General features: G+C 38.9%; 1 protein-coding gene across 8 annotated transcripts in view; it reads left to right on the top strand.

Annotated features, from left to right (window-relative positions):
- The window catches only part of PSD3 (pleckstrin and Sec7 domain containing 3), a 554,389-nt gene that overhangs the window by 483,884 nt on the left and 54,988 nt on the right, over positions 1-15,517 (top strand). For all 8 annotated transcript variants that reach the window (XM_045398994.3, XM_005562705.5, XM_015454524.4 and 5 more), the window contains one exon: positions 9,142-9,212. In XM_045398994.3, the coding sequence (XP_045254929.2) occupies positions 9,142-9,212 (71 nt within the window). The remainder of the gene's footprint in view (positions 1-9,141; positions 9,213-15,517) is intronic.

Below are 15,517 nucleotides of genomic sequence, written 5' to 3'. Positions count from 1 at the left end.
AACTGTGTCATTGATTAGAACTTCAGAACTCCCTTCTTACCAGGGTAGCCTGTTTCTTCATGCTTTAGGATACATACTTTAAGGATTTTTGTTTTAAAGATTTAAGTTGTTTAGTTCTATCACTGGGAAAATAGAACAGTCTTAAAAATGCCTTGTGCTTTTTACAGCTAGTATAGATGATGTCTCATTTATATTAGTACAGAACTTCTGCTGAGTATATCTTTGTTTTCAAGTTCATCAAAGTGCTGGATTGATTTTGGAATGCCATCATTGAGATTGCTTTATATTATGAATATCTCTCCATTAACCTAAGGAAATTCAAGATATTTTGCATTAGAACTACCTCAACCCCACATACCTGTTTCTTGGCCTGGCAGGATTTGTGTTGTCAGCCTTCATGCCAAGACATTTCATGAGGCCCTGAAAAAGAATTTACTTCTCGTTAGTGTGTATATGGCTACCTCTCTCTCTCTACTCTGAGGGGAATAAAATGGTATTTTTGTCATTTTACGTGGCACAATGGGAGAATATTTTCAAGACAACAGACAGGAAATAAAGATTAGTGTATTAAATGAAAAAAATAGGCACTGTGCATACTACGTTTTTCTGTGTGTATTATGATTTTCTGATATTAAACATGAGGAAAAGGAAAATAATAGATGATTAGGGAACCTAGGGAGATGAGTGGTCAAAAACAGGACAAGATTTTGATGTAGGAACACATACTCTGCCATTTGAATGAAGTAGAAAATTGAAACAGTAAAATATTAAACACAATCCATTTCCAGTTCAGTTGAGAAGAAAAGTTGGAGAGTGTAGCATGCAAATATAAACTTCTGCATGACGCTTATACCTTTTGGTGGATTAAAAAAAACAAAAACTTTTCTGACATAAATCCATCATTACTCTTTACTGAAAATTTTATTGTTTAGAAATATTTTATACCTTCCTCTTTATGAAGGAGGGGTGACACTGTCCTTTCATTCCCCATTCAGCATTTCACTATTTTACAAGTATCGGTGGTAACAATTGAAGCCAAAATATTATTCACTGTACTTTATATTTCCAAATATGTTTCTTCAAATTGGTAATAAACAGAAAATAATAACTGGTTTGTGATATTGAACATTCAGTGATGGCTCCAATATCACCCATCTTTGGAGGAACTGCCAATATTTTGTTACAGAAATGTGGTCCTCATGTGTATGTGAGTGTGACTCAGAATAACAATCACAGCAGCTTGTTGGTTTTATTCATTTTTTATTTTCATCCATCGTGGTCAGGAAGCAGCCCCTAAGCCAGAGCTGATACTCAGAGACCGTGTACTGGTACAGACCATTTACTGTGGATATCCCTTCAATCTGACTGGAACAGTGCTTTTCCCAATAGCTCAAGGTCGCTCCTGAATCAACTCAAATAATTTATTTTTTTTGAGACAGGGTCTCACTTTGTCACCCAGGATGGAATCCAGTGGCACGATCATGGCTCACTGCAGCCTCAACCTCCTGGACTGAAACAGTCCTCCTACTTCAGCCTCCCAAGTAGCTGGGAATATAGGCAGGCCCCAGCATGCCTGGTGATACGGTTTGGCTGTGTCCCCATCTAAATCTCATCCTGAGTTGTAGTTCCCACCTGGTGGAGGTAATTGAATTGTGGGGGCCATTACCCCCATACTGTTCTCGTGGTAGTGAGTTCTCCTGAGGTCTGATGGCTTTATAGGGGGCTTTTCACCTTTTTGCTCAGCACTTCTCCTTGCTGCTGCCATGTGAAGGACATATTTATTTCCCCTTCTGCCATGATTGTGCATTTCCTGAGGCATCACCAGCCATGCTGAACTGTGAGTCAATTAAACCTCTTCCCTTTATAAATTACCCAGTCGTAGGTATGTCTTTATTAGCAATGTGAGAATGTACTAATACACCTGGCTTTTTTTTTTTTTTTTTTTTTTTTTTTTTTTTTTTTTGGTAGCAGCGGAGTCTTGTTATGGGCTGGGATTACAGGTATGAGCCACCATGCCCAGCCTCAGCTCTTAAATAATTTTAATATCACTCCTCTATCCCAGATTTATCCAAGACATTGCCTCCCGAATCTGGTTTAGCTGGCCTTTCCCTGTATGGCAACCAGAGTGAAAGTGCCCAGTGCTATGGGGAAACAAGAGGTGCCAGTTCGTAGAACGTGGGAGGAAGGTGGTCATAGATTCCCCATCTGTGAGATGGAGGTTATAACCTTGGATCCCTCCTAGACTTAGGGCTTGTGTTTATACAGGTCAAATATTGGAACAGTACTTAAAACAGTATGTGTTCAGCAATCATTTGCCGTGCTATTACTACTACTGTAATTATTATTAATATTAGATAATTTTTCTGCAGAAATGTCGAGCTGGGAGCACCTGAGAGGGCAGGCACAGAGACTGTGCCTCTGTTCTGAGATCTGTAGTCATGAGCAGGGATGCCTTTGAAGGTCCTATAGTTGAGTGAGATTAGAGAAAGTACCTGGTTCCTGCCTTCAGCACCCACCTCACAGGAGTAGCAGACTGACCACTGCAAAGAATTGTCACCTGGATATTTTCTACTTAATGTATCCTTAGAACATGTTTCCTTAATTATCCTGTACAGTAGCTTTGAAATCCTTAGATGGGTGGCTTCCTTGGGAGCATACTCTACCTTTCAGAATTGCAAATATAGTTAATAATGGGGACATAAAGAGACAATAATACCTACCTGAAAAGATTGTTTGGAACACACAGAATGTATGTGTGTAATGCTAGCCCAACACCCAGAGTGCTGCAGTGTAGGTGCTCAGTTAATGTTAATGCCTTTCCCCTTTCCTTCTATTTTATCTTAATTTATCGTATGCCTCTATTCATGTTCTGGCCTTTTTCTCTTATCTCACCTATTGTAATAATTTCCTTTCTGGTTCTCCTTGTTCCAGTTTCTCTCCTTGTTCTCACCCCACAATATCTCCTGCATCCTGCTCCAAATGAATTCTTCCTAGATAACAAAGTTTGTGAATAAATTCTTCCCTTTTTATAAAATGAAGGAAAGAAGAATGCAATAGAGAATCTATTTTTGCAATGCAATGGCCTACAGATTCTGAAACTCTCCCATAATAAAACATCTAAAAATGATAGATGAAATATTTTTAAATAACTTTTATCTGAATGGATAAGCCTGTAACAATGAAAGGGAAATCCTGTTAGGCCAGGAATAAAGCATGAGTACAAATGTGGGGAGGTGGCTAACCCTGGGAATGCTAAGCCTTTAGGGCATTTTTGGATCTAGGTGGCCTGCCAGTACCGGAGATAAAATTACACAGCATTTAGCACAGAAGTACAGAGAGATGGAGAATATGAAAGAGTGGATAAGTCACAAGTGGAATGAAGTGAGAAGTTAGAATGGAGTGTTAAGTTACAATCATGAAGATGATAGAGGAGAGACAGTATTCAAAGATATGTCTACAGGTTTTTCAGAATAATATACAGGAAGGTCAAAGAACACCAGTCTGTATAAATTAAAAGAAACCCATGCTTAGACATAGCACTTATACTCAGGGTAGAAATCTGTATTAGTCCATTCACACATTGATCTAAAGAAATACCTGAGACTGGGTAATTTGTAAAGTAGTTTAATTGGCTCAGATCCATAGCCTGTACAGGAAGCATGATGCTGGCATCTGCTCAGCTTCTGGGAAGGCCTCAGGAAACTTACAATTATGGTAGAAGGTAAAGGGGGAGCACCACTTCACATGGCCAGAGGAGCAAGAAAAGGGGGGTGCTCCACACTTTTAAACAACCAGATCTCATGAGTACTCATTCACTTTCGTGAGAACAGCACCAAGCGGGTGGTGCTCAACCATTGTTGAGTCATGATCCAATTACCTCCCATGAGGCCCCATCTCCAATACTGGAAATTACAGTTTAACATGAGATTTGGGTGGGGACGCAGACCTAAACCGTATCATTCCACCCCAGGCCCCTCCCAAATATCATGTCCTTCTCACATTGCAAAATACAATCATGCCTTCCCAACAGTCCCCAAAGTCTTATTCCACCATTAAGTCAGAAATCCAAAGTCCAAAGTATCATCTGAGACAAGGCTAGTTCCTTCCACCTGTGAACCTGTAAAATCAAAAACAAGTTAACTACTCCCAAGATACAATGGGGATACACACATTGGGAAAATATTTGTCTTCCAAAAGGGATATGTGTGCCAAAAGAAAGGGGCTACAGGCCCCACACAAGTCTGAAACCCAGAAGGCCAGTCATTAAATTTTAAAGCTCCAAAAAATTGTCCTTGGGCTCCATGTCTGACATCCAGGGCACACTGGTATGAGGGGTAGGCTTCCACAACCTTGGGCAGCTCTGCCTCTGTGGCTTTGCAGGGTTCAGCCCCTGCAGCTGCTTTCACGGGATGGCATTGAGTGCCTGCAACTTTTCCAGACATACGGTGCAAGCTGTCAGTGGCTCTACCATTCTGGGGTCTGGAGGATGGTGGCCCTTTTCTCACAGCTCCAGTAGGTAGCACCCCAGTGGGGACTCTGTGTGAGGGCTTTAACCCTACATTTGCCCTCCACACTGCCCTAGTAGAAAGTTCTCTATCAGGGCTCCACCACTACAGCAGTCGGTACATCCAAACATCTGTACAGCCTGTACATCCAAATTTTGCACATATCTTGTGAAATGTAGGCGGAGACTCCCAGGCCTCAGTTCTTGCCCTCTGTGTAGACACAGGCTCAAAGCCATGTGGAAGCCACCAAACTTTATGACCTACATGTTCTGTAGCAGCAGCCCAAGCTGTACCCAGGCCCCTTTGAGCCGTGGCTGAACCTGGAGAGGTTGGGATGCAAGGAGCAGTGTCCCAAGGCTTCACAGGGCAGCAATGTCCTGGCTCTGGCCCATGAAACCATTCTTCCCTTCTAGGCCTCAAGAGGGGCTGCTGTGAAGGTCTCTGAAATACCTTCAAGGCCATGTCCCCATTGTCTTGGCTGTTATCACTTGGACCCTTTTTAATTTGTGCAAATTTCTGCAACCTGCTTGAATTCCTCTTCTGAAAATAGGCCTTTCTTTTCTACCACATGGCCAGGCTCCAAATTTTCCAAACGTTTATGCTCTGCTTCTGTTTTAAATATAAGTTCCAGTTTTAGGTCATTTTTTTGCTCACACGTAGGAGCATAGGATGTTAGGAACAGCCAGGCCACATCTTGAGCACTTTTCCTACTTAGAAATTTCTTCTGCCAGGTACCCTAAATCATCACTCTCAAGTTCAAAGTTACACAGATCCCAAGGGCAAGGGCACAATGCAAGCCATGTTCTTTGGTAAGTCATAACAAAAGTGACTTGTACTCCAGTTCCCAATAAGTTCCTCATTTCCATCTGAGTCCTTGTTAGCCTTGCCTTTGCTGTCCATGTCACTGCCAGCATTTTGGTCATAACCATTCATCTGGTCTCTAGGAAGTTCCAGAGTTTCACTCATCTTCCTGTATTCTTCTGAGCCCTCCACACTCTTCCAACCTCTGATTGTTACCTAGTTGCAAAGTTGCTTTCATATTTTCAGGTATCTTTATAAGCAATGCCTCACTTCACAGTACCAATTTTCTGTATTAGTCCATTTTCAAACTGCTGTAAAGAAAACCTGAGACTGGGTAATTTATAAGAGGAGGTTTAATTGGCTCATGGGTCTGCAGGCTGTACAGGAAGCATGTTGTTGGCGTCTGTTCAGCTTCTGGGAAGGCCTCAGGAAACTTACAGTCATGGCTGAAAGTGAAGGGGGAACAGCACTTCAAATGGCCAGAGAAGGAGCAAGCAAAGTGGGGGAGGTGCTACACACTTTTAAACAACCAGATCTCCTGAGCACTCGCTCCCTCATTGTCACGAGAAGGGGATGGTGCTAAACCATTCATGAGAAACCACCCCCATGGTCCAATTATCTCCCACCAGGCTGCACCTCCAACACTGGGGATTACAGTTGAACATGAGATTTGGGTGGGCACACAGATCTAAACACTAGCAACACTGCAACAGTAGTGTTAGCCAAAAGATAGTGAAATAATATCTTCATAAGAAAAAGCAATTATCAACTTAGAATTTTAGTGAAATAAGGACATTTATTATGCGAACAAAAATAGAAGAAGATTGACCACCAGAAGACCCTCCTCACTAAAGGAACTTCCAAGGGTAGACTTCAAGAATTAATTGAAAACGGCCTCCAGAAAACAATCTGAGGTACAGAAAGAAGTGATCAATAAAGATAAAAGTAAACATCAAACTGACAGTAGCATGTTACAGAAAAACAATGATGTCTGTTTCAGTAGCACTAAAACAAACACCAAAAAAAAGCTAAAGTAAGGATAGAGGCAGATTATTGGAATCAAAATCCTACAAGGTTGTCGTATTTTCAAGAAGGAGAGCAATTATTATCTTCGAAGCATGCATAGTAAAAACTGCAGTGAAAAGATGGGCTCACATGTAAAATGGTATCTTTTAATCAAACTCAGTAAACACTTTCTCATGGAAGATACCTGGATATTAAAGGATGGCAGCCTACTGATTCCCCACTGCCCTTGTAGTTACACCCTGTCAGTTGCTGCGTTAGGTTTCCTGTCGTTAATCTTCTCACTCTTCGTCTCACCAAGTTCATTATATGAAATCACAACTCTTTACGGAGCTCTGTGTGTTTAATAACACACGTGCTGTGAAATCACTTTAACTCTACAGTCCTCATGATGAGGACCAGTGCTTGTGATTCATTAATGTCCAGCTCCTTGTGTTTTACCTGAAGAGCCTCCCCAAGTGTCTGATGGCAACAGCGGCACTGTATGTGTGGTTGTCAAATCAGAGCAGTCGCACCTGCTTTAGAGGGCCTTCCCAGCCTACAGTGCACGATGGTCCCTTCTTCCCCTGAATTCTGCTTGTTGGCACCCATCTGTCTTGTGTAAGATGGAAGTATCAATAGTACCTTACTCTTATCATTATGGTGTGAGTTAAATGGCTTAATACATGTCAGAGCACTTAAAGCAGTGCTTTTATAGCACACCAGCTAAATATTGGTGAATAATTGCTCCCTAGTTATCTTTTTGGGAGGATTATAGGTTGTTTCATCCATGTGTTAGATAACTAAATTGTAACTGGCCAAAGATAAGGTTAAGTTGTATACTTCTGTGGGAAATAGAAAAGTAGAGAGTACAGTAAGTGAGTACAATAAGTCAGTCAGTTACTAAGTAACTGACTTAGTGAGTATTAGTCATAAGTGACTTTTAAAATCCCATTTCACTTGGAGAGCTCTTTGGAATCTGTTTCTAGTAGGCTTAGTGTAGTAATGAGAAAGAGCTGTTTAAAATTTTGTAAACGTGTATTTGGATTCATAGATTTACTGCAAAAGTAGAAACTTAGATGTATAGATTTTTGAACTAAAGGGATCTCAAGATGCCAATAAATTAGCTTTAGGGCTCGGGGAAAGCCTTCATACTTCAGGACCTATGGCTCCTCTATTGAAAACAGAAAGAGTTTCTCTAGGTTCCATGTCAGCATTAACCAGTGCTTTGCCTTAAGTTCTAGGAATTACCCACATTTTAAAACGAAGCGAAAGTACAGCTGAAGTACAGCGCAGTAGAGTGACTTGTTAGGGGCTGGTGCGGGGGGGAGGATAGGTTTCAGACCAGGTGAGATTGTGAAGGGTCTGGAAACCAGCGGGTCTGCTTTCAGGTCAGGTGCCTCCTGCACACTATGCCGCCTGGGGTCCTGCTCTGCAGCAGCCCTCTCGGCCCTGGTCCCTTCTGTGTGCACGGTGCTCATGTGAGCAGTATCAGAATTTCACATCTGTTGAACAATGTAGTGAATGTTTATATTACACATGATGTATGGTTATCTTTTTTGTTGTTGTTTATGTATATTTTTAGTATACCTTTAAGCCTCACCTAGTGAAGACAGAAGGGATGATATTTATTATCTCCCTTGCAAACCTGCAGGGCGGATATTTTGACTCCTTTCTTGCCAGGTGGATATCTCAGTATGGTGTTGGCAGGATTGCCTGTGTTCTGTAAGTGGCTATTCACCTAGTTCCAAGTCTACGAATTCTTGAGTATTCAGTCAAAAGAGATTTAAAGGATTTGGTTAACAATAATGTGCTTTCTAATGTAATCAGGTATCCAAGTTAAAGACGGACTACAGACAGCCAAGTGTTTGATATAGAGCATGAGTAAATGGCTCTTCCTGTCTGTTTCCGCAGACGTGTTTAGAAAAATGACATTCAAGCAATAACATTTTCCAGTTACAGATTTTAATTTTATTAAGATAATAAATCCTATACTGTTTTGCTAATCTAATGCTTTTTACTTTAGGACAATTTGTAAGAGTTTATGTAAAACAATAGAGAAAATCTACTTTATATCCAGGAAAATATAAACAGAAGAAATTTAAAGATTTCTGAAAGAATTAATTAATTTAGAGAATTTGTATGATTGTGTCATAATGTCTGCCTTGCGCTGTGCTAGGTTTAGTGAATTCTAAAGATGAAGGATACCTCCTATCAAGACATTCATAGTCTAATGAAAGACATTTAGACAGAAATAGTACATTACAGCAAGATTCTCAGTAGAGATATGCACAGGTTGCAATAGGAGTAATAATAATTAAACTTGCAGTCTGGTTGAGGGAGGTGTGGGAGAATTGCCAAAAGCAGTCCTTTCATATTCTGAGACTACTTGATGATTCCTAGAACGTTTGAAGAAGCTATAAAGCAGTCTGGTACATGAGCTTTTTAAGCTTTCTCTCAGATTGCTGTGTATATCCAGTATGCCTCCGGTGCTTACCCAGGCTGTAGTCAGCCATGCTACCTGGCTTTTCAGCCTTCTCCTCTTCCTCGTTGTGGGACCATTAGCAAGTTATTGCCCTGTGTTTCAGTTTCGTAAGAAGAAGAAAGAAATAGTACCAACTTGGTAGGATCACTGTAAATATTAAGATCGTATATGGAAAACATTTTAGAATGCTGCCTGGTGTACCATAAGGCTCAGAAAATTTTAGTTCTTATTGTTGTCCGTTTTAGTAGCTAGGTAGAATATTGAAACACTGTCACCATGTTGATCATTTAGATTCTCTTTCTAAAATGCTGATGTCAAATAAACTTGTACATTTCTCCCCCTTTCTAGCTCCAAGAGGAAAACGAGGATGGAAAACCTTTTACGCTGTGCTGAAGGGAACAGTTCTTTACTTGCAAAAGGTAAAAGCAAAGCGGATAAATCCACTAAATGTGATGAAGTAATTAAACGAGGTCCAGCATATGTATATACAGTAGTCTCCCTTATCTGTGGTTTCACTTTCTGCAGTTTGTTTGCTAATGTTAAAAAATATTCAATGGAGAATTCCAGAAATAAACGATTTTAAATTTTTAAATTGCATGCTGTTCTCAGTAGCATAATGAAATCTTTCTCAATCCTGCCCCATCCTGACCAGATGTGAATCATCCCTTTGTCCGGCGTAGCCATCCTATATTCGCCTATCCTTTAGTCACTTCATAGACATCTCTGTGATGAGATCAGCCGTCCAATTATGGCAGTGTTTGTGTTCAAGTAACCCTTATTGTACTTAATAATAGCCCCCAGAGAACAATGATGGGGGCATATTGTTATCATTGTTCTATTTTATTATTAGTTATTGTGGTTAATCTCTTACTGTGACTAATTTATAAATTAAATTTTATCTTAGATAGGTATAGGAAAAACATAGTATACAGTCATCCCTCCATGCACACAGGGGATCGGCTCCAGGACCTCCCTTATATACCAAAGTCCCCACGTACTCAAGTCCTGCAGTCAGCCCTGTAGAATCCACATATAAGAAAAGCGGGCTTCTGCATACTTGGGTTTCATGCCCCACAAGTGCCGTATTATCAGTCCTCATTTGATGGAAAACAATCTGCATTGTAGTGGATCCATACAGTTCAAGCCCATTTTGTTTAAGGGTCGTCTATATATAGGGTCCAGGACTATTCAAAATTTCGGGCGTCCACTGGGGGTCTTAGAACGCATCCCGCATGGAGAGATAAGGGGAGCCTACTGTAGTACATATTCTTTATTCATTCTCCAGTGAACACTTAGATTGTTTCCACCTTTTGGCTATTGTGAGTAATGCCATAATGAACATGGAGTGCAAATACCTCTTCAAGATCCTGACTTCATTTCTTGTGGATAAATACCCAGAAGTAGGACTGTGGGGTCATATGGTTCTGTTTTCAGTTTTTTGAAGAAACTCCATATGGTTTTCCAAAGCAATGTAGCATTTTATATCTGAACAACAGTACTTAAGGGTTCCAGCTTCCCCCCATGTATGTGTTGAATTTATCTGAGCTCTGTGTTCCATTCTGTTGGTCTATGCATGTTTCTGTCTTTATGCCAGAACCATATTGATTTGGTATTGTAGCTTGGTAATATGTTTTGAAATCAGGAATGCGAGGCCTATAGCTTTGGTCTTCTTTTTCAGTATCGTTTATGGCTTATTCAGAGTCTTGTGATTACGTATAAATTTTAGAATTTTTTTTCTGTTTCTGCAAAAAATCCCACTGGGATATTCATAGAGATTTTATTGAATATGTAGGTCACTGTAGGCAGTATGGCATTTTAATAACGTTTAATCTTTGAATCCCTGAACATGGAATGTCTTTTCATTTATATGTGTCTTCTTTAATTTCTTTCAGCAGTGTTTTATAGTTTTCAGTGTATATGTCTTTTGCCTTCTTGATCAAGTTTGTTCTTAAGTATTTTTCTACTACTTTTTGATGCTGTTGTAAATGGTATTATTTATTACCTTTTCAGATTGTTCGTTGTTAGTGTATAGAAATGGAACTGATGGTTAATTTTGTATCCTGCAACTTTGCTGAATTTGTTTATTCTAATAGGCTTTTGGGGAATCTTTAGGTTTTCTACATATAAGATCATTTGAAACTGTTTCTCATTTGAGGGTTTTTTTTTTTATCGTGAAAGGATATTGAATTTCATCGCTTTCCTGCATCTATTGAGATGTTCGTGTAATTTTTATCCTTTGATCTGTTAATATGTTTTATCACTTTGACTGATTTTCATAGTTGAACCACCTTTACATCCCAAGGACACATCTCACTTGGTCATTGTATATGATCTTTTTAATGTACTGTTGAATTCAGTTTGCCATCATTTTGTTTAGAGTTTTTGCGTTTATGCCCATAATGGATATTGGCAAGTAGTTTTCTCATAGTACTGTTTTCTGGTTTTGATATCAGGGTCATGCTGGCCTTGTGAAATGAGTTTGGAAGGGTTCCCTTCTCTTCAATTTTTTGGAAGAGTTTGAGAATGATTGGCATTAGTCATTTAACTGTTAGGTAGAATTCACTGGTGAAGCCATCTGGTCCTAAACTTTCCTTTGTTGGAAAGGTTTTCATCACAGATTCAATGCACTTATTATTATAGATCCTTTCAGATTTTCTAGCTCTCCATACTTCAGTCTTGGTAGATTATAGGTTTCTAGTAATTTACCCCTTTCTTCTAGGTTTCCCAATTTGTTGGTGTATAATTGTTCATAATAGTTTCTTAGAATCCTTTTAGTTTATGTGGCATCAATTGCAATTCCTCCTGTTTCATTTCTGATTTTTTTATTTGAGTATTCTCTATTTTTTTCTTAATCTAGCTAAAGGATTGTCAATTTTGTTCATCTTTTGAAAAGAAATTTTTAGTTTTTTTTTTATTACTTCATTTATTTCTGCTCTAACCTTTAATTAGATTTTCATTTCTCTATTTCATTTATTTCTGCTCTAATCTTTATTGTGTCTGTCTTGTGCTAACTTTGCATTACTTTGTTCTTTATCTGGTGTAAAAATAGGTTGTTTATTTAAATCTTCCTTCTTTTCTAATGTGTTTCTTGCCATAAACTTGCCTATTGGTACTGCTTTTGTTTCCTTCCATAAGTTTTGGCATATTGTGTGTCCATTATTGTTGGTCTCAAATTATTGTCCAATTTCCTTTTTGATTTTTTTTTGACCCATTGATTGTTCAGGACCATGTTGCTTAATTTCCACATATTTGTGAAGTCTCCATTTTCCTTCTGCTGTTAATTTCTACTTCGCTTTCTTTGTGATTGGAAAATATGTTTGCCATTATTTCAGTCTTCTTAAATTTGGTAAGATTTGTTTTGTAACTTTGAATTTTATCCGTCCCAGATTATGTTCCATGTGCACTTCAGAAGAATATATATTCTCGTGCTGTTCAGTGGAATGTTCTGTATATGTCTGCTAGGATATTTGGTCCACTGTGTTTTTGAAGTTCTCTGTTTCTTTATTGATCTTCTGCCTAGAAGTTCTGTACATTTAGAGAGTGGAGTGAGGAAATATCCTACTATTGTTAATTTCTACCTTCAGTCCTGTCAATGTTTACTCTATATATTTGCGTGCCATGATGATGGCTGCATGTGTATTAATAATTGTTATGTCTTTGTGATGAAGTGACTCATCATTATATGTCATTCGTTCTCTCTTGACAGTTTTTTACTTATTTTGTATAATATAAGTATGACTACCTCTCTGCTCTTTTTATTACCAATTGCATGTAATATTTTTTCCATTGTTTGACATTCAGGTGTGTGTGTCTTTAAATCTAAAGTGAGTCTTTTGTAGACAGCATATACTTAGGTGTGTGTGTGTGTCTCTCTCTCTCTCTCCCTCCCTCTCTGTCTCTGTCTCTCAATACATTCAGCCACACTCCCAGCTTTGATTGGGAGTTTAATCCATTTATATTTAGAGTAATTATCAATACAGAAAGACTTACTCTTGCTATTTTGCTATTTATTTTCTTTTCTATCTTGTCACTTTTTTACTTTACTCTTACTAGTATTCCTTTCTGTTTCACTGATTTTTTTTTTGTAATAACCTTTATTTCTTTCTCATTTTCTTTTGTGTGTCTTTTAGGCGTTTCTTTGTTTGTTTGCTTACCATGAGGTTTAGATAAAACAGTTAAAATGATCTATTTTAAGCTAATAATGATTTCAGGTCATATGTCAAAACTATACTTTTACTCCCTCACAAATTATATCCTTTTGTATTGTGTTCCCACTAATGTATATTTATAGGTAAAGTATTTTAATACTTTTTGAAAAATTTCTATACCAGAGTTAAAAGTCATTTACACACCACTATTACAATATTAAAGTATTGTGTATTTTTCCTACATATGGTCAGCACTCCATATCAGTGATTGCTGCGTTTGAATTCAACCAACCTGAGATTGAAATATTCAGAAAAAAAAGTTCCACAAAGTTTCAAAAAACAAAACTTGAATTTTCCACATGCTGAGTACTATGTTGAATCTATGCCAATGTAGTGATACGTAGGCCTTTTATTAGGTATCATGAGTAATCTAGAGATGATTTAAAGTGTACAGAAGGATATACATAGGATATATGCAAATACTGTGTCATGTTATGTAAGCAACTTGAGCATCCGTGGATTTTGGTATCTATCAGGGATCCTAGGACAAATCTCCCATGGATACCAAGTCCTGTCTTTGTTTACTTTTGCCATTGAGCTTTATACTTTCATGTTTCTGTTCAGCATTCTTTCATTTCAACTTGAAGAACTCCCTTTAGACTTTCTTCTAAGGCAAGTCCAGCAGTAATGAACTCTCAACTTTTGTTTACCTGAGAAAATATTATCTTTCATTTTTAAAGGGTAGTTTTGCTGGATGTAACATGCTTGTGTGGCAAGTGTTTGTGTGTGTGTGTGTGTGTTTTGTTTTTTGTTTTGTTTTTGTTTTTGTTTTTGTTTTTTTGAGCACCTTGAACATATCATCACAGTCACTTCTGGCCCTGGATCATTTATGCTGAGAAATCCACAGACAAATCACTTTTCTTTTGCTACTTTCAAGGTCTTTTCTTTTTCTTTGACTTTTTATAATTTTGTCCTTGGTCCCAGTTTAATTTATTTCCATTAATCCTGGTTGTCATTAGGCTTCTCGAATCTAGATGTCTGTTTCCTTCCTCAGATTTGAAAAGTGTTCTGTAAAGAAGCTTTGTGACTTCTTTGTTCTTTCTGCTGTTTCTTGGATTTCCATAATGTGTTGGTCTGCATAATGGTGTGTACCATTAATGCCTAAAGCTCTCTTAACTCTTTTTCATTCTTATTTATCTTTGTTCTCTGAGTGGATAATTTCAAATGGCCTGTCTTCAAGTTTGCTCATTCTTTCTTCTTTGTTTTCTGCTCTTGAGCCTCTCATCTGAATTTTTCAGTTGAGTTATTGTATTCTTCAGCTTGAAAATGTCTGTTTAGTTCCCTTAAATATTTTCTCTTTGTTGGTATTCTCATTTTGTTTATTCATCTTTTTTTTTAGCTTGTTGAGCATCTTTACACCGGTTATGCAGGTAATTCGTACACCTTTGTTTCTTTAGGGTCTATTTCTGGAAATTCATTTTGTTCCATTGAACCATGTTTTCCTGTTTCTTCCTGTCTCTTGTAGCTGTATTGGGATCTGCACATTTGAAGAATCAGCCACCTCTTCCAGTATAGAGACTGGCTTGCTAGAGCAGAAGCCCCTCACCAGTCATCTTTGCTAGAGATTTTAGAGAACTCTGAATCCTTTTTCAGGAGCCCATAATCCTTGCACCCTCTGATGTCTGTCTTCAATACTGCAAGTTATCTGGTTTTAGAGCCGGAAGCTAGCCAGCCGTCCCCTGTTCTAAGCAGCCACCAAGCCCTCAGTGTATGCCATCAGTGCCCTGAATCAGGAGAGTCAGATACCACTCCCTCAGACAGCCCTCCAAAAAGCCAGAATGCTAGATGCATACTCTGCTGCACTCTCTCTCTCCCAAGGGAGAAATCTCCAGTTGTGTGCACCTCCCAATTACGCTAAGCTGTGCCAGCCACAGCAAGCCACCTGTCTCTCTATTCTGTTCTAAGTGTCCTTCAGGCATCCAAACTATGCTAGTTCTGTTAGGGCTCTGAGTGAGGTGAGACAAATTATTCCCTTGGGACTAAGAAGAGCTGGAATGAGGGCCACACATTCTACCTTTCTTCAGCCTTCCCAAAGTAGAAGCTTCAGGCTCATCACCTTTTCTCCCAATTGCATCAAGCTGTGCTGACTACAGCGAGCCACCCACCACTTTGCTTTGTTCTTAGCAGTGCCCAGGTATCCACACTATTCCAATTCCATCAGTGTTCCAAGTGAACCAAGGTAAAGCCATTATCCAGTCAGCCCTCTGAAAAGCCAGAATATCAAAGACCTCTTTACTTTCCCCTGTGAGAGATGTCAGGGGCCAGGGCGTTCTCTTCTGGTGCTGAGGCATGCCAGCTTCAGGGAGGCACTGATATGGGTAACATGAAATCACTCTTGTGACCTGTTTCAGTGTGGGTTTCTTGGCTTTGTGCTCTTCTAGGGTACTACAACCTCTTAACTGGATTTTGGCATTCTCTTAGTAGGTATTTTGGTCCATAAATCATTGATTACTCAATATTTTTATGGGGGGATGAGAGCTGGGACTTCCTGTTCTGCTCTTGCTAACATCACTCCC

Source organism: Macaca fascicularis, chromosome 8 (assembly GCF_037993035.2).
Source record: "Macaca fascicularis isolate 582-1 chromosome 8, T2T-MFA8v1.1".
Lineage (NCBI taxonomy): Eukaryota > Metazoa > Chordata > Mammalia > Primates > Cercopithecidae > Macaca > Macaca fascicularis.
The sequence above is the reverse complement of the archived record's forward strand: the minus strand, read 5'-3'. Positions and strand labels throughout refer to the sequence as shown.